The sequence below is a fragment of the Cephus cinctus genome, unplaced genomic scaffold, assembly GCF_000341935.2.
Source record: "Cephus cinctus unplaced genomic scaffold, Ccin1 Ccin1_scaffold0169, whole genome shotgun sequence".
NCBI lineage: Eukaryota > Metazoa > Arthropoda > Insecta > Hymenoptera > Cephidae > Cephus > Cephus cinctus.
Genome location: NW_014332893.1, coordinates 507,731 through 533,479, shown reverse-complemented (window position 1 = coordinate 533,479; position 25,749 = coordinate 507,731). Strand labels below are relative to the sequence as shown.

The window sequence follows — 25,749 nt, the reverse complement described above, 5'->3', positions numbered from 1 at the left end:
TGAAACGCGTTGGGTTTCAGTACAAGAGGGTGGCCCGAGCTCCCTTGATTTTAGGCTGCAGCACGCACACGGCTGACATTGATTTTCCACTACTACTCCAGACTCTCATCTCATCCAACGATCATCATCTGTGTGATCTCTCTCTCTCTCTCTCTCTCTCTCTCGTTGTTCCTCTCGCGCTCTCACAGCCTCCGAATCCTACTAACCCTTCTATATCTTCCGTTCTATATCTTCCGACAGTCCACCCCCCGGTCCCAGGTTGGCGCCACCAGACACCAAATGGGTCAAGGCTGTCAGTCCCTGAAGTCTTCGTTTTTTCTCACCGTAGCGCGGACATCGATGACTTTTCATTTAAGATGAAGAAAAAATCGAAATGACTTTTGGTAACTCTTTTCATGGTCGAGATTTGCAAAAATTCAGTAACCGTTAATATTTTTTTAAAATTCATATGCATTTCCTATATTTTAATTTCATTTTTTTTCCTCGTTACTCATTTGTCATATACATATTTGCTTTTTACTTGGAACGACCATTTTCTTTCGTAGGAAATCTTTTTTTTTTCTTTATCGACTTTTCATCGCTATTAGTGAACTCCTTTATCGGCCGAGATCCCTACGTTATCATAGACGCATGGTGCAGATCGTGTTATCGACCGAGCTGGAATTCTATGTCGGAGGTTGCGGTAGGGCCGTATCCGAGTTTCGTTATGTTATTCATTCGTTTGTTGGCTGCTTCAGTCAGCTGAGAAGGAAAAAAAGGGTCGGTCTCTTGCTTGGTGTAGTGGGAGAGCGGGAGAGGGGAGGGACCTTGCTGGCTTGTTCCACCATTTCGTAACGTAACCTTCTCGGTCTTCCCCAACCGCCCATCGTCACCTTCTCCTAGTCTCCCTTCCCCGTCCTTCTCTTTTTATATTCGAGATCTACGTACCCAAGAACCTTCTCCCTACTCCGGAAGCCCTTCGCATAAACAGATGCGTACGAGATACGTCGAAGGGACTATGGTGCACGGTCCGAAATTAGAACGTTCGAAGGCTCCACTACTCAATCGTGACCTTCGTGGCGTTACTATTTTTCACAGGCACCTACGACGTAGTAATCTACGATTAGCCTCCGGTGATGATTTTCAAATGGCGAACAAAGAAAAATATCCTGCAGAAGCTCAATGTTTATTAAAATTATCGAAATTTTTTTTTCGGATCTGATTGATATGTCAAAGGTCGATGTTTCAAAAACAACAGTAATTTCCGTAGATGACGTCGATTTCCGGAAAGATTTTTTGGACTTTCGGGAGAACTGTCAAAATTGTGATTTTGCACCTTTTTTTACTCGGCGTTTACTTTAACCACGACTTTTCGCTTTTCCGCGAAACGAAACAAGGCGTCCTTCCTGGTACTGCGACCATGTGTGTGTCTCGTGCGATCTATCGCCGCCTTCGTAGCTCTCAGTCCGTCTCCACGGGTTCCTGTGACGGGGCCCTCCTTTGTCCAGCGACGGTCCTTTGTGAATTTCATAGTCAGCTGCACGAAACCGAAGACCGCGGCCCTATTATTTGCTTCTAGGACAACCGGCTCTATTTTTAGGCGGAATCCAACGAAAATCTAGTGGTTGTCTCTACAGTCATATATATATATACACACATAAAATAACTATTTACCAAGCTCGCAAACGCAGAGGCTCACGTACACGCTTATGTATATTTATACTGCATATGCCTTCCAATAAGCGACGTATAGTACGTTCGCGATAAGTTTCGTTGAAAGAAATAAAAATTTTGCTTTCTAACGAAAAAACCTATTATTATTGCTAAAGTCACAAAGATCATAAACAAAACTATTATGACGTTTTTGAGTGCGTGACACGGTCTTAAATCTCGATATATATATATATATATATATATATGCTCGAATGATATCTTTATCTAAATAGACACTCCTTTCGAGACCCAAAAGCTCATTCACACTGTCTGGATATTTTTTTATCACAGAAATTGCGACCGAAAAATTCGTAAACGGCGGGAAATTCAAATATAGTGGTTGCAACGACAGTTTTAACAAAGGCACGTGTTATTTGGGAGACCTTGGGTCCAAGAAGTACGATACGGCCGGGCGTTGTGAGGGCACCCTAAGGCGATGACTTAATCGAGTTAGAGGGAAGTGAATTGGTTAGCGTTCAGAGGATGACCTTGCACGCGCCATGACGACCAGAAGGCATTGGCCTAATGCTGCCGACAGCGATACGCTGCTGTGAATTTTGTTTTGCTTCGCGAGTCGAAATTGGTGGTGGTAAAGGAGCTACCACGCGGGCGAGAGGCGTTCGTGATACCAGGAAGGCTTTGACTGTGGACAAAGGCCTAATGGCAATGAAGCATACGTCATCGCTTTGCCTCGTGGGCCAATGGACCGTGTTTCGTGCATTGCCTTATGCAACGTAGCCACCTTGAGAGAAAGGGAAGACAAAAGGGACGGAAAAAAAAAAAATAAATAAAAGAGGAACACCGATAGCCGTTGAAATTTAAAATGAGAGATTTACGAAATTTTAATTTTTCATCCTATTGCCGTGCTACTTTTTTTTGCGACTTTGGAACGTTTTATGTTCATCCACACCGATAGGATACGTGACGATCGTTATCTCGTTTTTTTTATTTTGAAATTTGACTTTTTTTTTTTGCTCATTGTACACTTTCTAAGGCCTTAAATTTTATTCCCATTAAATCGACGGCGCAACATGTATTTCTGCCAATTGCGAAATCTCCTATAATGGTCAGAGCCGGGCAGCAGCTTTCTATCGCGTGCTCATCCGCGTAGATTCGTTTCTAATGATTCGTTCCGTTAGGCTAGAACGCTAAAGTTCTTCGTAAATGCTTATAATGGCAACACATGCCGTTTTTATGAGGTATTAATATATCGTGATGACACGATTGATACCGAAAAGCGCATATGGTACTCGGACTGTAATTTTATTAAGGAAATACAAATTTTTTTTTTACCATTTTTAAATCGAATCTATATAATTATCTTAAGAAATTATTTTTTTTTTAATTCAAATTATTTTTATTAATATAGCATTATTTCGAGTCTTAAACGACGTGTTGCTGATTGTGATTTAATGTAAAAATTTTTTTTTGTTTCATAGGTAAAAAGCTTAAGTGTCCCTTTTGCGAACGACTGTACGGCTATGAGACGAATCTACGGGCTCACATAAGACAACGTCATCAGGGCATAAGAGTACCGTGTCCATTCTGTGCGAGGACCTTCACAAGGAACAACACGGTACGACGGCACATTGCGCGAGAGCATAAAGCCGAGATGAATCTGAAGGCATTTCAGCAAGCAAATCACTCGCTAACCGATACGGTGCCGCAGTAACAAGGCTTGCGAGGGAGCCACAGTACCAAAATCAACTTTTAGCGGCTACTAAAGTTACCTGCGAGTAGCGAGATGCGCCCTCTACATCCTCCGATCGTTTCCCCTACTCCCCCCACTCCTTGGACCCAAGCTACTCCCCACCAGTGACCCCCGTTATCGCCATCGGCCAATCAGCGCCCACCGCCCCGCACCGAGCTCACCCGAGGACGCCCGAACGACGCGCCTCGGGCAGCTTCGGGTCTGCCGAGGACGCACGAGGACGCGCGAAGAAGTTATTCGTGCTGAGGTCACGTGACCCGTCAGGGAATCACGTGAACGTCACCGTAAAGAGATACCTGCAGGAAGTGGACGCGTGTCGCGTCAGCTCCTTAGTTACGTTTAAGCGTTAAGGACGTTGCTTAAGGAACGTGTGTCTGTAAATTGTAGAGGGTGCGCGAGAGACGCGCGATGAACGGATATCTGACGATTTTCGAATTATGTTTTACTTTGCATATTAATTCCTTTTTTAACCCTCGTAAAGAAAATCGACAACTGGGAAAAACGATGTTTATTTCTTTTTTTTTTTTTGAAAATCCAATTTGGATTTTACACAATTTTCTTCTTACACGATTACTCCGATAAGAGGATGTAGCGTCTTTGAATTCGAAACATGAAAATTAATTGTTCCCTCTGAAACAATGGAAGAAAAAGAAAATTTATCAAAAAATTTTTATAGGCCAACAAAAATATTCACGATACGTTTGACACCCTACAGACAGTCTCGAAGACGTGCATTTTATTTCGTAATATGACCAAGAGTCCTCGAAATTTTTTTTTTCGATATTACCTATCCCCCCTCAGAAATCCGTTCTACGCGTTCTTCAACGTCCCCCGTGTAAAGCGTCGTACGTCGAATGCGCTTATAAGAAGAAACGGATAGGAATGAAAAGCAAAAAAAAATAGCCCAGTTCATAGAGAAAGCGTATGAATACTCGAGGGACAGGAGGAAAGGAACAAAAGAAAAAGTATCAATTAATAATACAGTTCGAAATGGATAATCGACGCCGGAGCGCCTACGCGGGTTGGTTTAAGTGACGCGAGACGCTGCGACGCCCGAGACACACAAGCTATACAAATCACAAAACTAGTCAATGAAAGTGCAACGGTCAAGTAAGGATTTATTAACTATACTATAAAAGAAACAAAAAAAAAAAGAAAGAAAGAAGTCGAATCATAGCGGGTAAACGGCGAATAACAAAGAGAGACAAAACGACAACAAAAATCACACACACACACACACACACACACTCTTATTAACGAGAACAAAAGTTGCAACAAAAGTAATGCAAATTAAAAAAAAAACACACACAACTCAGGTATAATTAGTGAAAGCGAGTAAAAAGCCTGACTATCCGATTGGTGCTTGTCGTGGACCCAATTTTTGGATGCCAGTTGTGATTTACTCGCTTACTCTAAAAAAAATGATATACGTACTGCGATATATAACGCTACAAACTACGTTAAAGAGAACCACTACCACTGCTACTGTCATCACTATTACTACTACTGCTGCTAACTATTACTATCATTATACTATTACTACGTCACTGTCCCCTATACCATTACGTACTATGACACTACTACGTAAAGCTACCACTTCTATTTTCTATCTTCTATTATTCCACTACTACTAAGTACTATCGCTACTACTAACTTCTACTATTACTATTACCGCTACTATACGGTTAAACAGAAGAGCCCTAGGGTCGAATCTGCAGTTGACCAGACGATTTCTTAATCGTAGGTATTTAAGTTCTATCACGTACAGTGCCAAAATCTAAAATTTTCAAACTGGGCTTCGCGCGTTGCCCATCAACTTTTTTATACCGATTAAATACAGCCTTTTCATTTTCTATAACGGTTTACGAGACTAATACGATGCTAGGATGTAACCAAGTACCTTACAATAAACCATAAGTACCAGTTTGCGCTGTATGCACTTAGGTCGCGAAGATCCGGTGCCTCGATTGTTCTAGAATGTTCGCTGACCTTCGACCTTCAATACCGTAGTTACGTAATCGAGAAATAGGGTCGAGTATCGCACGAGGGTAACGTTCGAACGATTTTTCAGCCGGTGTATAGCAATAATAATAATATAATAATAATCATGCATCTACGAGACCTGACCGAGTCCATTTCGAAAAACATTGATAGTTCTTATCGGTGAAAAAAAAATAATATAATACACCGAATACGCACAAACCAAGGGGAAACCTTAACGATGACCAATCGATGGCACCCGTGATTATTTCATTGAGACCGGAAAGTGCATCCGCAAAATTCAAGCAGAACAATCGATACCACTTTGTTACCTATTTACAATGTTTAAATACGATGGACTTTTGTCCTGAGCAATAGTCGCGTTAGCGAGATGAGAATAATAGATGAAACGGATACAGATGATTAATACATAGTACATAATTGTGAAATAGCGAACTGATTTACAAAAGGTAATACGACACGAGGCAGATTTTAAAAAAGTGACAGATGGAGCGTGGGGGGAAAGATTAATAAAGAATACGCAGAATCGATAAACAATAGATAACGTTTTTACGAATTTCACATATAGTTAGATACTCCTAGTCAGGGTGGCACCACGATATTACTTGTTGCAGTATTTACAGTTTTTACAGATTTTCAGTTTTTTTTGTTACAGAAAAGAAAGAGGAAAGGAAAAGTTTAAAGAGTTACCTCACAACGATATGCCTATCGATAAGTTATATCAAAGACAATAGATGATAGATGATTATTTAATGTTTAATCGAAGCGCCGACGTACGTGAAAATGTAGGGGGCGGCAGGGGGGAGGTTACAAAAAATTTTTTGAGACCTTTGCGTACACACACACACATACATGTACCCATAAGAGTGTATTTCATGGTTCAGACCAACTGAATGGGGTTTTTTTTTTTGGTGGTAATATATTGCTACGTCACCGTACGAATTAATCGCACTTATCACACCTATCGATAAGCACTATATACACGTTATACGGATACAGTGAAAAATATAGATATACAAAGTCAAAGCGTGCATACTCATACGTGTATCGTAATTAATATGCCACTGTACGCGCAGATCTGCCAAAAGTATGGAAAATAATAATAATAATGCTACCTCAAGATTTTTTAAATCGTGACAGGGAAGAAAATCGCGATATAGCGTAATGATACTGGTTACTTGTAGTCTGGTTGGTAACGGGGTAGTTCTCCTTGTACCGGTGACCGCGTTCTTGTTCGTTTTGAAAATCTCGAGTACGATGAAAGAAGATAAGAAATGTATAATTTCCAAGATGAGAAAAAGAGATGTATCGTTGATTATAAATATTTTTGAAAATTGCGCAATTGAAAAAAAAAAGTCAAAATTTTCTAATTCGTTTTTGGCAATTCTTCTTTTTTTTTTTCTTGCAACAGGCACGCTTTTTCTTTACTGGTGATTTTTTCAAAATTTACAAAAAATCGATTTTCGAGATTTCCAGCGAACACGCGATCCGTTATATCTACGTAATAAAAATAGGTCCGTTTTTTACCGAAACTTATCATAACAGATGATACATAATATATATATTCATACAAAATATATTAAATATATATAACATATATAAATATAAATCTATATTGCAAAACGAAAGAAATAAAATAGATGCAGAAAGAGTTAGATACGTCGAAGCTTAAAAATTCGATTTGACACGGCAAAAGTTTTTTTTATTATCTCTGTTTTCCGTTTAATTTGCGTTTTTAACGCATAAACATAAATCGAGATTGAAAGTCAGTATATCGTGATCGGTAACGTTACGCAATTATCACATGCACGCGTATACATTATAAATGTACACTTTTATAGATACGCGGACATAAAAACAGACACAACGTGCACACACGTCCAAAATACATACCCGCTGACGCAAAAGTAAGCAAGAGGATGCAATTCGGGGCGATGACGCATTCACGGTGGGTGAAGATAAGGAATGAAAAAAAAAGAAAATTGCAAGAATTGATTGTAAAAAAATGGGGCAGGAGGGAAATTTTTGTTTGAGCGAATTTGGGAGAGGGGGATTTCAGAGGGGGTGGGACGGCTGATCATGGAAGGGATGGACGGGAGGCTGCGATCAAAGATAGCGGTATCGTGGTCAGAGGAAAGAAAAAAAAAATACCGAACTTACCAAGTGGAAAAGGGTGAAAAATAAAAAGATAAAGAGATAACCGATTAACAACCGAAATATATATATATACACATATATATATATATATATATATATATGGGTTGTAAATGGCGTTAACGAGGTGCCACGTAGGGTTCGGGTTAATGGGACACGTACTACAGGCAAGGCATATTATATATTACAAAAAAAAATATATAGATATATGTAAATAGTTACGACATGTATGTAAAGTAAAAAGGAATTAATAATTGAATATTTTTTTTGCGGCTCCTCTGCTGAGCAGAGAACGGTCTCGAGTACGAGCGAACGAAAGCAGTGAATATAGGATTAGGTTTAATATACCGACCCCCGCCATGCGATGGTTTGTTTTTTTTTTTTCCCCGAAAGAGGGGACAGAAAAAAGTTAAGGACGAAAGGTACGAGAAACCGAATGAAGAAGCGAAGAGAATAATGATAGGCACACGTGGGAAATGACGGAGCGTGAAAAGTCGAAGATATAAAAAAAAATGATCGATATCTGTTTTTTGAAGGTGAAGGATGATTTTGGGGAGAAAAGGGGGGGGGAATTAAGAGGGCCGAAGCCAATTTTTTTGCTAATATTGTTTTAGCTAAGAGCATACGAACTCACACACACACACACACGCGCGCGCGCGCGCGCGCATACACTCACATACATGGAACAGTAAAATTTACGTGTATCAACCAAAAAAACACACACGGTCGTATATGGAGGTTAACAGTGGAAGAGGGTGTTTGAGAAAGTGAAGAATATGCGAGGGAAGTACCTAGATAATAGATGTAAAATTATTACGAAAAGAAAACAACAAAAAAAGTAAAATTTATATTAGTTGTACTGCGGGGGAGAACGTGCGAAAAAAAAATGTCATTGAGTTTTGCGGACGAATTGGTATGTGCGTGTGATAGAGTGTGCGAAAAAAAAAGCGTTTTTTTTTTGTAAGTGTGTTTTTTGTGATTGCGCGTGTGTGTACGCGCGAGAGAAGACGAGAAGGCGTCATTTGTAATTATGTAAAATGTATGTGAAAGGACCGATGGCAGCGCCGTGGTGAGAGAATCGCGCGTTATTCTCTCGTCTACTATCTTCATTTACTTATCCACGTTTTCGGCGCGTTTCAATTTACTTCGATTTGACACCTGTCATTTTCCAACGAAAGAAAAAAATAACGCTCAAGCAGCCACGTGGTACGTACGTCAAGTAATACGTCATACGTCGCGCATGCGCGGTCGAGTACACTTACCGAAACGACCCGAACCTTACCGAAAGGGCACGTTCGGTTTCCGGTTAGTTCTGTTTCTCTTATTCTTCTCCGTCTGCTTTCTTTTCCCCTCGGCCAAAATTTCTTTTTACGTTTTTCTTTTTTCTTCATCTTTTTGTTCTTAAAAATCATCGACATCAGGGCACGCGGGTGGGTCCCACTGACATCTTTAATAATTGATATCGAAGGAAAATCCAATAACAATGACGAACATTACGTAAGCGTTCAAAGACCGATACACGTGTTTGTCTGAATTTTGAATTTTCGCGGTACTCGACGTCTGTGTTCAAGACCCCCAAGACACTCGGCGCGACCCTGTTGTCGGTGTAAAGATACTTTATAAATATATATATAAATTTATATATATATATATACATACACGATATATATATATAATTATTGTACTACGCAGTAGGATAATATGTTGCATGTTGTTTATATATTATGTGTTTATGGATTCTAAATCCTTTGTAGATGTCGTGTGTGACACAGCGTGGCAAAGTGTTCGCGTCGCAAGCCGGGCGCGCATGCGTACATCCATCTTGCGCGTACCGCGCAAGGGGGATGATGACGTCAGGCGAGCAGGATGCGCGCGACGGTACAAGAATTTTAAATGAAAACAAAACCCTCCTCTACTGTAACGATACGCATCACACAGGTTATCTACTGTGAAAGAGAGAGAGAGAGAGAGAGAGAGAGAGAGAGAGAGAGAGAGAGAAGCTAATAATTCGATGTCATCACTGTATCTACACGCAACACGGATGTGAGAGAGAGCGCACCCACAAAACACTCTATACCGTTTAAGTGTATAGCTAATAATGTAACTGGAATCATAACGAAGAAATACGTAAGCGATTACGTAGGAGACGTTAGTGCGCATGCGCGGCGGCCATGTTTATTAAGTGGCGCATGCGCCGGAGTGACACGCACGCAACGCGGGGCGGATGGCGCAGCGGGCGGCGAGCGGTGCGACAGGCCGCGATTTATAGTACAAAATAAACTTAACGTTAATGAAATAAAAGGTGTAACGATAAACGACGATTAAGAAAAGAAAAGAAAAAAAAAAGAAGAAAAAAAGAGAATACAAAGAAAACACAACTGTGAAGTTTTGTAACTCGATTAACGCTACATACGCGTCATGGACTTTATTACGATTCGCGTTCGGGCAGTCATGGCTGCCAACAAAGATGGCTGCCTCGACATTGCGCGTACGTTAATCCAACGGATTCACGTTTGTGTCGCGGTTCTCGCGTGAATCGGCGCATTGGAAATTCTTCGATTTTACGTATGACGGCCATTTGACGTTTCACAATAATAATCACAGTATTTCGTCACACTAGTACAAATGCTACCTCACACACGATAATACAGGGTGCACCCGGATGCTTACGATTCTATTACTCTTCGCCGCGTACGACGCACTAAAGGGTGAAGTATACGCGAATCTTACTGGAACGCCAATTTTTATGTCTCACCAAGTATAATAGACATTGTTAACGTACGTTAGGAACGATACACGTCGAATAACGGGAAGTCGCTAGATGCAAGGAAATATGAAAAAAAAAAAAAATTGTCACTTTATTTGTTTTCACCCTTTTTTTTTAAATCTCTTATCGAGTGAATGGCGGGAACCATTGAGTTTAATCTCGGTTCACCTTTTGCCGTCACTGATCATTTTCATCGTCACCGTCATTGCCAAAACTTTTCACCGTCATTATATTCATCACCGACAAGTCCTTTCTCTCTCAGGTATAGGAAAATCAAGTACAAACTACAAAATATAATAGTCGATAAGTGTAACATACAATAATCAAACGATGCAATAGTTTTTTTTTTTTGAATCTATAATAGAAAATACGACTTTTGAGTCGCCCTGATGATGCTGGCGCGATTACGTCCACTTATTTACCAAGACGATAGTAGATACAGTGAAGAAAAACGGCTGCGTACGATTACAAAGTTGAGAACGTTGTTGAAAGAAAAAAATATATATATATATATAGTACACGACCAGCGTTAACGACAGAATCTCCTTGCGTCTATTGAATTGACATTTTTTTACCACATATATATATACATAATTTCTCACCTCTAACAATTTTTTTTTTAATTTCTAAATACATATATATAAAAAAAATAAGACATTTCCCATAATTAAAAATGCCTAATTCTTAAATTTCTCGAAATTCCGCTTCGTTTCTCTTTTTTCACCCTTGCTCTTCTTCTCCTCGTATTTTTTTTACTAATACAAAAAAAAAAAAAGAAAACATTTCTATCATCACCGCATCATTTTTGAAACGTAACTGACCTTTCAACGATGGTCGAATCGCCCCGTACGAAATTCAGTGCTCAAAGAACGTGACGAACCCTGAAAGTCGCATTAGACGTAAAACGTAGCGTAACGCCACTATATATTACATTAATGAAAATAAAGGGGAAAAAAATACATTACAAACAAATACCGCCTCTACCTCAGAAATCCACGTACACGTACATGAGCACGATACGTAGTCCCATTGTTCTTATTGTAATCAGCATCTAAAGGCAAAAAGCGACATCTCGGAAATACGACATACGAGCCCACGAAGTATTATTTTGTAATCGATTATACACAATTACGGCGAACCGTATATACGTAAGCGCGTAATATTGTAAGGGCATCCCCCTCTCCCGTCCTTCGGTCCAAAAGAAAGAAAAAAAAAGAAAAAAAAGTCCCAGCAAATTTCACCATAGAATTTTCCTTAGAGCAGATTGCCCCATCCAATACCTGAATATGGATTCCTATGACGAATCACCCTGGTATCCCCCCTCCTTCCCTTCACGACACCCCCCCCCTCCCCCGTCACCCCAAGTATGTAAATACACCAGTTTAATATTTATTTATTTATGTTTCTATGCGCTGGACGCGTCCATGTTACACGTAATCGCAGATTAATTAACGATGTTCCCCCTATTGAATAGCGAAGAGTACATTCATCCTTATATTAAAATATTCTTGTTAGAATCTAAGAGCCCCGAACCGTCGCGGTTCCGCGTTGCTGCGTGAAATTTATATATATATATGTTTTTCTTTCTTTTTCTTTTTTTTTTTCTTTTCTTCGTGAAATGCGTCACAGAATTTCCGATGGTACGTTACGAGGTAACGAGCTTTCTTTTGTCCCTCCGTACATTCGTCGTGGAGCGTGTACAATTTTTGGGTTTCGCGAATGATTTTTTTTTTGGTTTGAAATTATGAAATTTTTTTTTTACCGTACCGTATTGTGTTTTACGTTATATTTTCTATTTTATTATATATATATATATTTGTTAAAAGAATTCTTTTTCACGGTTTACAACGGGTCAGTCATCCGAGGAATGTACGGTGGGAGAATCATGCAATTTGTATACTAAGAAGTGGTTACCAATTTTCTTTAATTAGAGACCGTAAGTTCACGTTAACGTTAAACAGTAACATTATATTAAAAAAAAAAGTGGTGGATAAAATTCGTGAGTTATCCTGAGGAAGTATAAGAAACAAAAAATGGATATAAGAATTATTTGCTAAGGGATGGAATCAGTGTATGAGAGAGAGAGAGAGAGAGAGAGAGAGAGAGAGAGAGAGAGAGAGAGAGAGCGAGGGTCTTAACAGGCCGTGAAAAAGTGCGAAACGTTAAAAAAAAAATTTCAATCCTACGTACAAAAATGCGTCGCCTACGTCACCGTGGTGACGACAGAGAAAAAAATGCTGGGATAATTGGATATTTTTTTTAAAATTTCTTCACAACGAACATTTTTAAGTGTAAACGAGAAAACTGTAACAATTTCTTAAATGGGAACGAGTGAGTGTGTGTGAAAGAGAGGGTGAAAAGAGAAAAACAAGAAAAACTGAGAGTGTTCTTTGTTTTCGTTTCTTGAACGTGTCGCCAGATGGCACTGTAGCGCTGCGACGCACCCTCGAGTGTAACTCACCACTTCTTTTTTTTTTGTTTGTATAAAAATTAATCGAAATTTACGTAGACTATTAATAACTGTTTAATTATTGTAAGACCAGAAAGAAAAAAAAAACTTTACCATTAACTATAAATTACTAAAAATTTAATTTCGTCCATGTCTTATCGTTTCATTCAGTCGTGTCCTTTTAATTTTTATTTATCGACTTGCGACTTGGTTTCTTCGTCTTTCTTCTTCTATCGATGTTTCCCGTGTCGCGAGTTATTACTGTTATCGATACACGCATCACAGTACAATCCACGTACAAATTTAATCGTAACTGTGACCTGACGAACACACATTTATTAATCGTATTCGCAAGATTCCTCGTGTGCACGGTCCAAAATTTTGTAAATTCATCGTTTTTCGACGATTTCGCATTTCTCATTGCGAATGAAATGAATGTCAATGAAATTTGCCACGTAAATTTTGAAAAAAGTTGAGAAAAAGAAAAAATATTTCACATTTTTTTTTCTTTTTCAGTGACAGATCAATAATTTTCAAATTTTTGGAACTTTTCTTTGGTAGGTATATATATATATATTTTTTTTTTCGCTGATAACAATGGTACAAACAATAGTACGCTTTACTCGATTACGAAATAAATACAGAAAACAACACTATTCGTAAAGCAATAGATCGCTGCTATAATGCGAGTTACCAAAAAATCGGATATTTCGTGGCTGACCACTGTGAGCCATTATCTACTATAATAGAACGTACGTATAACATCATGTAAAAGATAAATTTTTGTAAAGTCATTAACGCAGACCCGACCGTCCACGTAACGAGGATATATATTTTCATTTTGTAAAGAAAAAAAGAAGAGGCGCTATGTTGTAATTGACGAAAAAAAAAAAGATAAAAAAATTTCGAAAAAAAAAAAGTCATACGAAGTCTCGAGTGCTTCTGCGAGACGATCGCGAGTGTACAAGTGTCCGGCATGCATATTAAGATGACTGTAATTAAATAGGCCAATTTTATCAAGTATAAGGATGTAAAATTTTGTAAAGTTTCCTTTTCTTCATTTTTTTTTTTTTTTTTTTTTTTTTTTCATATCGTACCGTTTACTGTTGCTTTACGCGATTAAAACAAAAAATACGTGTCGGTTACTGTTTGCGCAAAAAGGACTAATGAATTCTTAAACCTACGTGAATATATCGAGTTGTTCTTTTTTTTTTCTTAAAATTACATACGATGAGCGTACGTCGGCTGGTTTTTGGAAAAAAAAAAAAATGAAAACCATCAATTTCTCTGTTGAGTTTTGAGAATGATTTTTTGAGTTTTTAATTTTCACGGACACCGTTACAGAATTCGTATGTAATCGTCATTATTAAAATGAAATTTAATGATTTTTTAATTGCGTCTCATTGAGGCTAATTTTACGTGATTTCGTAATTAAGACGATACGCTAATTAGCCATCTCATCCGAGCCTTGTAATAATCAGTGTTGCGAAATTACGTATGTTCGCGAATTTCAGCGTATGCGAAAATAGAACAAGGATGCGTATGCATGCGAGAGACGTTATTGTGTGGTGGGGAAAAAAAAAAGCGAGGATACATTAATTACGAGAAATTTTTATTTTTATGGAAACGAGGCGACGTACGTTAATCAACAAAATCTAGTATAATCGGAGTTAATGAACTTTAAAAAATTTCCCAATGAAACCGATCACCAAAAAAGTTAAAAGAAAAAAAAAAGTGAACGACTCGATAGTTTGCGCCACGGATGAAAGTAAAAAAGAAATTTGAAAGAAAAAGGAATTATACACTTTATTTCCTAGATAAATAAAAATAATCGAAACGTATAAACGATTGAACACTAAAAAAAAAAAAAACGTTCGGACCAGTTCGCGTCTGTCTTGAAGAAGATGTAGTGATGTAAGAAAAAAAAAGAAAAAAAGAAAAAATTTTGAAAAATAAAAAAGCAAGCAACGCCGACTCAATTCCTTGGTACAACGAGATATGTAACCTACGTGTGATACAGCGTTTAAGATGATGAAAAAAAAGAAAATAATTTAAAGAAAATAAAAAAATGAGATAAAACAATATCTAAGAATTAAATTCTCATGTAATATGCGCGTGTTTACAGGGTAAAAAAAAAACGACAGAAAATCGTGTGACTTGATTCGCAGTCAAATACGGTGTTTTGCATGTGGTTTAAACAGTTAATAAAGCAGGTGTTAATTAACGTGTAAATCGTCTAAATGTACAAGAGAAATAATTGGTGGCGTTTTAAAGAGTCTTGCATCGGGTTGAAAAAAAAAAGAAAAAAAAATAATAACGGTATCACCGTACAGGTATCATGGTCGAATTATATCTTCGCGTTAATAAGCTCTAATTGATCGTTAAGAATATTGTCCTCGTTAAGAAAAAAAAAAAAATCGATTAATTAATCGCGACTAAGAGGCACGTTTATTGTCATAGAGACACGGTAAGTTTTCTTTTTTTTTTTTAGTTTTTCACATATACATTATTTTTACTATAATTTAACACACTCCACTCGATTTTCAGATAAACCCTGATTTTTTAATTCGGCAGGATCTTGAACGATGATAACCGCCATTGTTTTTTTTTTTCATTTGCGAATTTCTAATTCGCGTGACACACTGTGACAGATGTAAAAGTTGAAGACGGTGCTTAAATTATAATTTTTTAAATCCAAAATTGCACCGTTCGTTATGAAGTCAAAAAAGCAAGTTTAATTATTCAAAAATTAAAATATACACACGATATCTGTATAGTATATACATATATATCAAGTAAAAATTTATCAACGCAACTGAATGTTTTGGTACAAATTTGAAAAAAAAAAACGTTTCAAGCTTTTATCTTCGTCACGGTCTAAAATCTGTGGGTTTGAAAAAAAATTGTGTTGGGTATATTTATGTAAGTGCGTAAAGGATACATATATACATATATATACCCACGTGACTACCGTACGATTTCACTACAGGCGCATCATTCGAATTTGAAACACTATGGTGAACCAGAGCACCTCAGCTTCAAATTAAAAAAAAAAAAGATAAAGAAGAAGAATGCGCGTTAACAATTATTACGAATGATAATGCTCACGTTAACACGTAGATATAGATGCTAACGTCATTTTCAAATTTGAAGTACAATAGCATCGTTTACGCAATAAATCGCCATAGCCGCCATAGAGTCTTAAAGACTTTCATGATATATTAAAATTCATATTTTTTCATTTCCGTCTAAAAAGGTATTTTCGAGTCACGAGTCAAAATTAGGCAAACTGTATACACGAAAAAAAAAATTTTATTTTCAAAAATCCGCTTCCTACGGTATTACGTAAAATTCGAAAAACCATGAAATAATGAATTTTGCCTGACACAAGTTCACGCGACGCGTCAATCACGTCGCCCGATAAAAAATTTTTGTTTACCGATAAGAAAATGGATTTGGGCTCGTGACAAGAAAAACAAAAAGAAATGGAAACACGTGTAGCTCCGAGATAAGACATGTTTATATTTTGAAAAAAGTAAATCGCTATCTCAAAAGGATACAGAAGCATATAGCTCCATACGGCAGATAGAAATTTTTCAAAAAAGAAAAAACCGGAGTCGAGTGCAACGCCACAGGCACAAAAAAAACCAAGGGGTCCTTGTACGAGATAGTGTTGATGTAATTTCTACAAGATCAAGCGACGATTGCTGACGTTATTGGCTGATGCGTAAATAAAATAAAAAAGAGAAACAGAAGGAAAATTCGCGACGACGAATAGAACGAAGTCCGGCCGAGACGGTTTTTTGACTATAAAGAAATTTTGACTTTTTACTTTCTCGTTTTGCGTCGACGGTTTAATCGCTGCGTTTATGCGTTTCTCTTTTTTTTTTAATACTAGGAATGCGTAAGATTTAGAGAAATACCCCGGGTTACACTCACTGGCTGATAAGCTCGAATTAAAAAGATTGACGTGATTGGTCCCTGTCAATTAAGCGATTGGCGTATTGGTCCAGACCGAAGATTGGGATTGAGAGAGTGAGAGAGAGAGAATGAAGAGTGTCGAGAGAGAATGGTATAGGTACGGAGTGAAATTTTTGAAAAAAAAAAATTAATGACGAATGAAACGCTGCAATACGGACACCCGTTAGAAAATCGTCGAATACGACCTACCGGGTGTCGCGCAGTTAGGGTGCGTGTATCTAATGGAAAACAAAAGAGAAGTGAGTGTAATCCACGTACTTGATTCGTTGAGCGATCGGGAATTTTCCATGTAATCGCCAGTGCGCATGCGCGTCGGATCGTACGAATAAAGTCGTCACCGCGCAGTCGATCGACAGTCGGATTTTAAATCTTGCGATTTTCAAATCCGCGCGCGCTCAACGAGCCAAGGGAACGATGTGTCTGTGATTAATCAGAATCGATTGATGAATTCGATTATAATTAATTCGTGATTGAGTAGCCAATAATTAATAACTAATAGTAATACCGATTAACGATATCTAATGTAATTATGCTCCAAGTTGAATAATACGCAAAGGCGCGAAAATTGAGGTTTCATTATGTAGTTAAAAATACCGAATTGGCTTTGATATGCTGATAGGCGATAAGATAACCGATAAGTGGGACATAGGAAGAGTCTCTTTTTTGAATTGTAAAATGATGACGGCGAGGACGATGACGATGTTGATTATGATAATGACGACGATGATGACGATGATGGTTACGACGACGATTATATCGTAATCGATTACGATGACGATCGATGGGTAAACGAGGAGGTTAAGGGTCACGTGGAGAGATAAAAAAAGATTAATGAAAACAATTGATAACGTACGCAATGGGGAATTAAGGCGTAAGCAGGTCGTAAAATTAAGAAAGTAGGATCTCGAGGGATTTTTTCATACGGAGTTTAGATTCGATGTGGCGAAACTTTTATATATATAATACGTGTAATCGGACGGCGCGTGGGGTTTTCGATTGATAATGAATAAACTCATTTATTAAAGGATAAATTAATTGTCTACTGAATTCATTAGATGCTAAGCGAGTTCATTGAGTATTTTTATTCAGTGTAAAATTATGTATATCGTCGAACGATTTATTATTGTACTATGACGCCTATGTCTTACGACTAATTGAAAACGCAGTGATCATGCCTTATAAAATCGCAGTGAAAGTTTGATTGTAAACGATCGTTTGGTTATGGGTTGTAATTAAAAAGGAAAAGAAAAAAAAAAAGAGTGAATTTTCAAATTTTAATTAATCGTACAGTTTTTTAATACTCGCATTACCTGCGCGTAATGATGTACGTATAATTTGGTTTAAAAAAAATTGTTTACAGTCATTTCCGAATGATCGAACTTTTATTGCGCTTCATAGAAAATAACCTAAAGACGGACTGCTTCTCAAGTCAAATTTTATGAAATAAGGTGTGAAGGGCGTGGTAAATTGATATAAAAACGAAAATTCGAATGAGAATATTTATATGGTATTAATGAGTGTATCGCGTTTTATCAGCCGTTTCGAAATTTTCAATTTTTTCGCGAATATCCATTTGAATTGAGAAGCCGCACTAGCTATGGTACATATACAAGAAAGCAAAAAAAGGAAAATAAGATACAAAGAAAAGTAAACAGGACAAACAACAAAAACAATTATTATCGTCGTGTTTAAATATATGGAAAAAAAAAAAACGGTGGTTATGGAATAAACAAGACGCAACAATGTTAATGTGTGTAAGCAGTAAGGTGTACCAAGACAACACTAATAAAATTGTTGCAAAATAAATGAGGATTTTTCTGTCACTTCATTTCTTTATCCCTCGCGCAAAAAGAAAAATGAAATTTGATAGGTGAAAATTGCCGAGCAAGCGAGTCAAGTTGAACATCTTTTTTTTTTTAAGGCTTCGACCAATATCGTATCTTTGAAATGCGGTGCACTTTCAAGGCTTCTTCGTTTCGTAATGTCGTATTTATTGCGAAATGTCAATAACTATAATTCTTTGAAAAGTCTATTTGACGATTACGCAAATGGCAGTCAGTTTTTTACGGATCGTTGAATAATCGAGGTACCGCCAGTTGCACAATCAAATATGTATTATCGATTATAGCTTATAATACAGCTGATCCGCGAGTGAAATAATTGCTTTGTTTTGCATATCGAACGAAAATTTTATTCTTATCAGTTCACGCTTGATTTTGTATTACGAAGTGTAATGCAGATATTATTTAACTTAAATTTAATATTGAATTATAAATGTTGTGACTGACAGTCTACTGATAACGTTGCAGATGTATAGTTCCAAAATTTACCGCTTAAGGAGGCAGCACTTGTTAGAGGATACGTGAGACGCTATTTTTTCGATATAAAAATCGTTAGATACTCTTTCGCTTCGCGTGTTCACTTTTGCAAACTCATTAAGTTAAATCCATTTAGCAGTCACTCTCTAGTGAGTGACAACGTTGACTGAAGATAAGGAGACTAGAAATATTACAGAAATTGGTGTTACTCGAGTCTGAGTATTGTTACCATATGTAGATCGACTTACTTCTGTAATGGTAACGTAGAGCAGTGTATCGACAGTCGGTAAGAGCGTTAGGGAAGCATAATTAATCAATTATATAATTATACGTGCGAAACGTCAATTCTTAATTATTGCACCACGTCTCAAAGTACAATGTGTGCAATATTTCTGCAAAAAATAGGTAGAAGCAACAGAGGAAGATTTTGCTTAATTTATTCATACAATAGACAAGAACTAACATCTTGCTTTCAAAAAAATATACCGTTCATTGGTATTTTGTTTAATAGTCAATACAAAAGTCTATATCATTATACGGTAACACCCAGTCTTATATGACACTAAAACTCTTTTCTATTTATTTTCAGTCAACTCTATCATCCACAATCACTTGTTCTACGCCAACGATTCTACCATACTATTACATACCTATTCCCAGTTTCCTACGGAATTATCCATTAGGTGCTGTCCTCTGCTAGTAATTTAAATATTTTAGTACTGCTAGGTATGTCTTCCGTAGACGGTTCATTAATTTCTTTTCATTACAACATTTTCTTCTGTGAATTATCAGTAGATACGCACTGCGGTCCTACATTTATTGTTTTTATGATCGTAACGGCACGGATTAACTGACAATTATTTCTGATTTCAATTACAAGCATTATGGAGACGATTGCTTGTTCGTCTTTTTCAATAATAGAGTTTATAGATCGGATGGGACATAATGTGACGTTTTCTTATACAGGGTGCGCTGTATAATTTCAGCGAATAGTTTCGCACTTAAAGATCAGGTAAAATAAACAGGAAATTAAAAAAGAGCAGATCAATAACGATGTTAGTTGCGAATTTCGTATTTCTCGTGGAAACGAACTTTGTCCAGCTACTTCGTTTCTGTTGGCGCAAAAAACATATAAATCCAGTCTGCTGATTGTCAGGTGAGCCATAACATTTTAAAGTGCCGTTTTTCATTTATATACGAAAGCATCGATAAAATGGATCGTTTCCCGAAACACGTAGCTGTCACGATAAATGTGTAAATCAAAAGAAACGGCATACCTATTGCATATGCGGCATTATATATGTATATCCCAGAGACTGCACTCAGCGACCATCTCATCGAGAAGCCGGTGGCCAGAGTCTTCTTACAGTAACAAACACAATAACAAATATTGCAAAAATCTAGTCTATACATATCTAAATAATAAATTCATTGCTACGAAACGGCACGTCACTAACGACGAGCAAGGCGTCTACGCAGTCCGTGCCATCTAGCGGCGAACCGTCGAAACCGATAGTTCGAAAATAACGACAACGAAGCTGAGAATTTCCAGCAGCTGTATTAAGAGGCCTTGTACGTTTTGATTGAGTGGAATAATTTTAATAATTTTTCGTTTGCTCCATTCGGAAAAGTCCAATCATGTGCCTCAAATAAAAGTTTGCTGTGTATCGAATAATTTTCAAGATGTTTACTATTCGTCTCAAGAGTGAAGTTCGACTCGGATACATTTGAATTGGCCGAGCCCCTCGTTCTCGGCTCTAGTTTCGCCCTGAGGCTTCTGATATCTATATGGACCACTAGACGCACGTGGTACATTCTAACAAGGTGAGAGTGAGAGTAACAGTTTGTTCCATTGATAATTTCATTGGTATCAGAAGGCCATACAGACCATTCGATTCGCAATGGGTACGTTATGGCCGCGGGCTAAGAACTAGCAGACATGTCGGCGTTTCGGGTATCTAACCTTCTTGCCTTTTCTTTTCTCGTTCTCTTTGAGAGTATCCATTGTGACTAGACGAATTAAAATGGAAGTGAACGAGGCGTGACGTATCGGTAAGGTGATACTAACTGGTTTTTTACTTGCTCGAAGTGAAAATCAATGATTTATATCTTATTAGCAATGAGAATTGCTCGTATTTGTTTTGTGCCATTGGCTGCAGTGCAAAAAGTGTGTAGATCATCGTGTTACGTAATTCGAGTAATTCATTTACTCGTTACCTGTCGGATCTTATGGATCGATTGCATAGTAATGCTGCAGTCAAAAAAAGGTAAGGTATCATTCCCATTTCTTTTAAAAGCAGTTACGTCGATTTTAACGACTGATCGGTGGATTCTGATAATTTTCGACCTCATTGGATATTCGTTGTTTACGGAAAAAGATAAAAATAATACCGAGCAGCAAGTAAAATAAATACACGTGAAACGAGGATAATTATCGAGTAACGTAACGCGTATAACGAGTACTGCAGAAATTACAGATAACTTTATTCAGCTAATTGTTTCGTATTACTAATTGACGTATTTTTTTATGAATTATTAATGATACGAGTCAAACATTGATAAACTATTAACGTCTTACCTGCTCTACGCTTATATTTATCGTCGAAAACATCAAACAGCGATATCAATCGAATATTCGAATACATGCTAAGACTTTAATTGCGAATTATTAAAATGTTCAAAGATTATAAATTATCGTATTTGGTCTTTAAAAGAGACGTAGGTGATCCGTATCAGTATTTTTCAGCAACATTTCATATTCCCTCATATTTTAATACGAGATGACGTCAATCACTTGTTATTCACAACCGACATCCTATACATATAATTGAAAACAAATTAAACTGTAACGAAAGAATTTAAGGGAGCAAAAATTTATGAATCCCCAATAAACCCTCGTAAAATCGTCTTCCTGGGGTCTCTTGATATTACGTAAAATCTAAAGCATCACAGAGCAAGGAAAACAAGCTCGGAAATTTGTTTACCCGAGAGATATCGGAGATAAGTTAAATTTTTGTGAGCAGCTCGCGGGGTGTTTGCGGTTTGAAAATGGAAACTGGGAAATCAGGTGAACAAAGGACACTCTGTAATCAGCAATGGACGTGGGGTCCTTTAATCTCGCATTCGTCGACTTTATCCCTAGCAGTGATAACTGGATCTAACGGAATTCAAATTACCACGTGTGATGTAACAAGCGCGGATACTTGCTTACACCAATAACATTAACACGTGGCGCACGTAAATGAGTACTGACAGCTGTCATTAAAAAGAGTCAATTTACCGGATCGAAATAATTGTCAAAATGTAAAATCCACATATGCCATATGATACGCGTCATTTATGAAGGAAAAATTTGGCCGTTTGTCAAATTCACAAGAAAACAATAAATTCAACCATGACAATGAAGTATTTGAGAATTATTTAATTTTTTTCAAAATTTTCAATATTGTGTCACCTGCACGATTAGTCAATGGCCTTCGCACTTTGATAAGCGTATTGAAGGTCTGTCCTTTTTGCGTTCTCTTGCGGGGATAAAGTACAACGAGTTTTCTTAACAGTTTGCATCGATGGTTAATATCAAACTCGTGACGAAAATGACGAATTATCTCGGGTCAGTAAGCCGAGCAGTTTAATACGCGTGTTTGGAAATTAGGTCATCGACATATTCATGCTGTCCGTAAGTTACGTACAAGACGTTGATACGTAAAAAAAAATTTTCAATGAACCAGGAAATTTTTTTTTCAGTTTTTTTTCTTGTTTCACTAGACGTTATCAACAAACTTGATTAGCATTGTAAGCGTGAGAAACGTGGGTGCCAATGAAAGATTTGGACAAGGACTCAGCATTACAAATGAGGCGTCCTTGAACAATCGCTTGGAGCTGGATTCGAATCGATACGTCGACAGAGGTATAAAATCTTCCCGTAAGTAACATGCTCCTGCTTCCGTGATGACTTCCGGTTCTCCTACCCCGCCTATCGATGAAAAATTTATCAAGGCTTGCGAGCATGTGGATCGTTTGGGACTTTTTGTCTTCAAAATTTCAGTATCCGAATAATGATTGATAATTGATATAAAATTTATTGCTTTTATTAATTTTTTTTATCGATCGGTATTCTCGATTAATTTGTAACCTACCTGCCTTAATTTGGAAGTCCGCTGTACGTGTAAAATGCCGGCAGCCATTTTGTAAGAAAGTATAAATTTTGATGGAGAAATTGATTCTTTGGAACGTGACTTTGAAAATGTTCTAAAAATATTAAATTCAAATTTTTGACGTTTCAGGTCTTTTGGGTCTTCTGGTGCGTCTAGCGTGCATCCTGGGACAAGCATTACGCAGCAATTACCATAAAACGCTCGTGCTGTTATGTTGGCATCCTTGAGCCAAATATCAAATTATGAGACGTCTGGCTCGGATACAATGAGACAAGACCTTTCCCGAAGCGATGCATCTTGGGTAGCGACGGAAGAAGGCCGCCATGTTGGAACAGACAGTTGTCCCTAAGGAATTCGAACGGTTGAAATTTTGTGTTTCAATGTTTGCCCAATGAGTTCCTTATAGGGGATTTCTCGTCCCCACGTATTTAAACATCACGGTATACATACCCATATAATAAGTTACCATTATAAAGTCCGTATGACGGAAGTTAAAAAGAAATTTCCTAAAAAGTTTTCCCTGCCAAATTCACCAGGCACGAACCGCGAAGACGTCTCGTTGGCCCTTGATCCCGGCGACTTTTTCTTACGTTTCGGCTCGTTCGATCCATCGGCGTCGCGACGACACACCCAATATCATAAATTTCTCAGTGCTACTCGCATTGCAGGCTTAAATACAAATATCGACAAGCTATACGTAAGAACCACTTGGCTACATAGAACCAGACCGCCTTTATCGTTTGAAACTGTCAACCGTCGTATGGCCTGACGCAAAACGTTATTTTATTTAATTTCTCCGAATTCTCATAATCAAATACTCAATATACATATACAATCCAATTACGTATCCCGTATTGTCGTTAATATCGATACAATTGTCTAAAATTATAACTTTGATATCATAACCTACGTCACGTTGCTACCTATGGACACAGCCAATACAGTGCGCGCGCACCCGTCTGAAGTTGGCTGCGTTCGATTCGATTTCCACGTTGCAGCCAACTTCACGTTGATACCCCCGTACTCGGCCAAACTTCTTTTTCCCATGCAACTGAATTTTCAATCGATTAAAATTCATTGCAATAACCAAACTCCGTGACAATTCCAACCCGAACAATACCGATGATGCCCGAACAGCCGTCGGGGCACTTCCAAACGTTGCTTTACGCTTCCAATCTTTCCATTGCTCGTCCCGTGAACGTCCACATTCCAAAGCTTCACTGCCGATACAACCAACATGGCAGATATTGATATTGGATTTGCCGAGCACAGAGAACCACGCAATTTCACAAGTCAGTCAACAGAAATGTAAAAAGGTACGTGTAGTGTCGATCGGATAATGAAAGAAGAATGGATTAATTGAAGAAAAAAAAAAAAAAAATAGTTTATTTTATACAAAATACATCCGAGGGATAACAGTGAAAGTTTTTTAATAATATAATAATACTAATGGAAAAAATTCACTGGCTACCGTTATTTTTTTACATTTCCACTATTTTCAATATATTTTTAAAAATTTTTCTCCGTCCCTCACTTTTATTCCTCGCAATCATTACTCGCCCTCTCTCTCTCTCCCACTCACGCAATCATACGATCGTCATACACGCGACATACACACTCGCCGCTAAATTCTACATTCTGTTTACCTAGAGTTAATTCTAATAGCTAATAACGTCTATGTTATGCAATAAGTTAGCGTACGTTCAAGTGGTCATAATTATTGGTACGTGCAATAAATATACAAGTAATATCACAATTTTACGTCCTTGGGACGTCATTTCGTTTATCTACTATGTCGCAAAACGGATGGTCTGCATGTTAAACGTGTGTCGTGTATAGGTATTCTATCTTCATATATATATATATTTACAATCGCTCTTGTCCAATACAATTTTTCATTACATAATTTTTTTTAAATTCTCGTATCCCTAGTCTTTTTCCGTCTCATTGAATTCGATGGAATGCAGGAATTTTTACTGTGAGAAAAAAGCTTCTAGCACCGATTACATATCGCTCGCGATCGGTTGCTCGTTCGATAACGCGAATTGCAATTATTTTAGACGCGTCGTAAAATCGCGTTAGGGAAATTGACGCCGGAGAGAAAAATAAGTGGGAAAGACGTAAACGAAAGTATTACGCCATTTCGTGTTTTAAGTGCGCCAATGGTCGATAGGGTATACAGGATTGCCAGTTATTTCTTTCTTTTTTTTTTTCATATTTGTTATACCGGAAATAACGCGAAGGATTATTTTATTTTTAATTAGTTTTTTTTTTACACGTCAGCCAATCAGGTGTATGTATTTCCGTTCGATCGATTGGCATAACTAATGTATTAGGAACGTTATTGGGAAACAGAAACGATTTCTTTTTCGTTAAAAATGTTTTTCCGAGTAACCGAAAGGATATCACTTAGCATCGTGTGTGTATATATATATATATATATAATTAAAAAATAAATGGAACGCAAGGAGTCGCTATAAAAAAGGCACTTTTCGAAAAAAAAAAAAAAAAAAAAAAAAAAA

General features: G+C 37.5%; 1 protein-coding gene and 1 long non-coding RNA gene across 6 annotated transcripts in view; both read left to right on the top strand.

The window, feature by feature from the left end:
- LOC107264436 (zinc finger protein chinmo) overlaps positions 1-18,561 on the top strand; it is a 63,827-nt gene extending 45,266 nt beyond the window's left edge. For all 5 annotated transcript variants that reach the window (XM_025081713.1, XM_025081712.1, XM_025081715.1 and 2 more), the window contains one exon: positions 3,132-18,561. In XM_025081713.1, the coding sequence (XP_024937481.1) occupies positions 3,132-3,364 (233 nt within the window). In that variant the 3' untranslated portion in view covers positions 3,365-18,561. The remainder of the gene's footprint in view (positions 1-3,131) is intronic.
- Positions 18,562-22,834: 4,273 nt separating this feature from the next.
- LOC107264435 lies at positions 22,835-24,983 on the top strand. Its single transcript, XR_001536951.1, has 2 exons — positions 22,835-22,995; positions 23,357-24,983. It is a non-coding gene; the product is annotated as an uncharacterized LOC107264435 (long non-coding RNA).
- Positions 24,984-25,749: the final 766 nt, after the last annotated feature.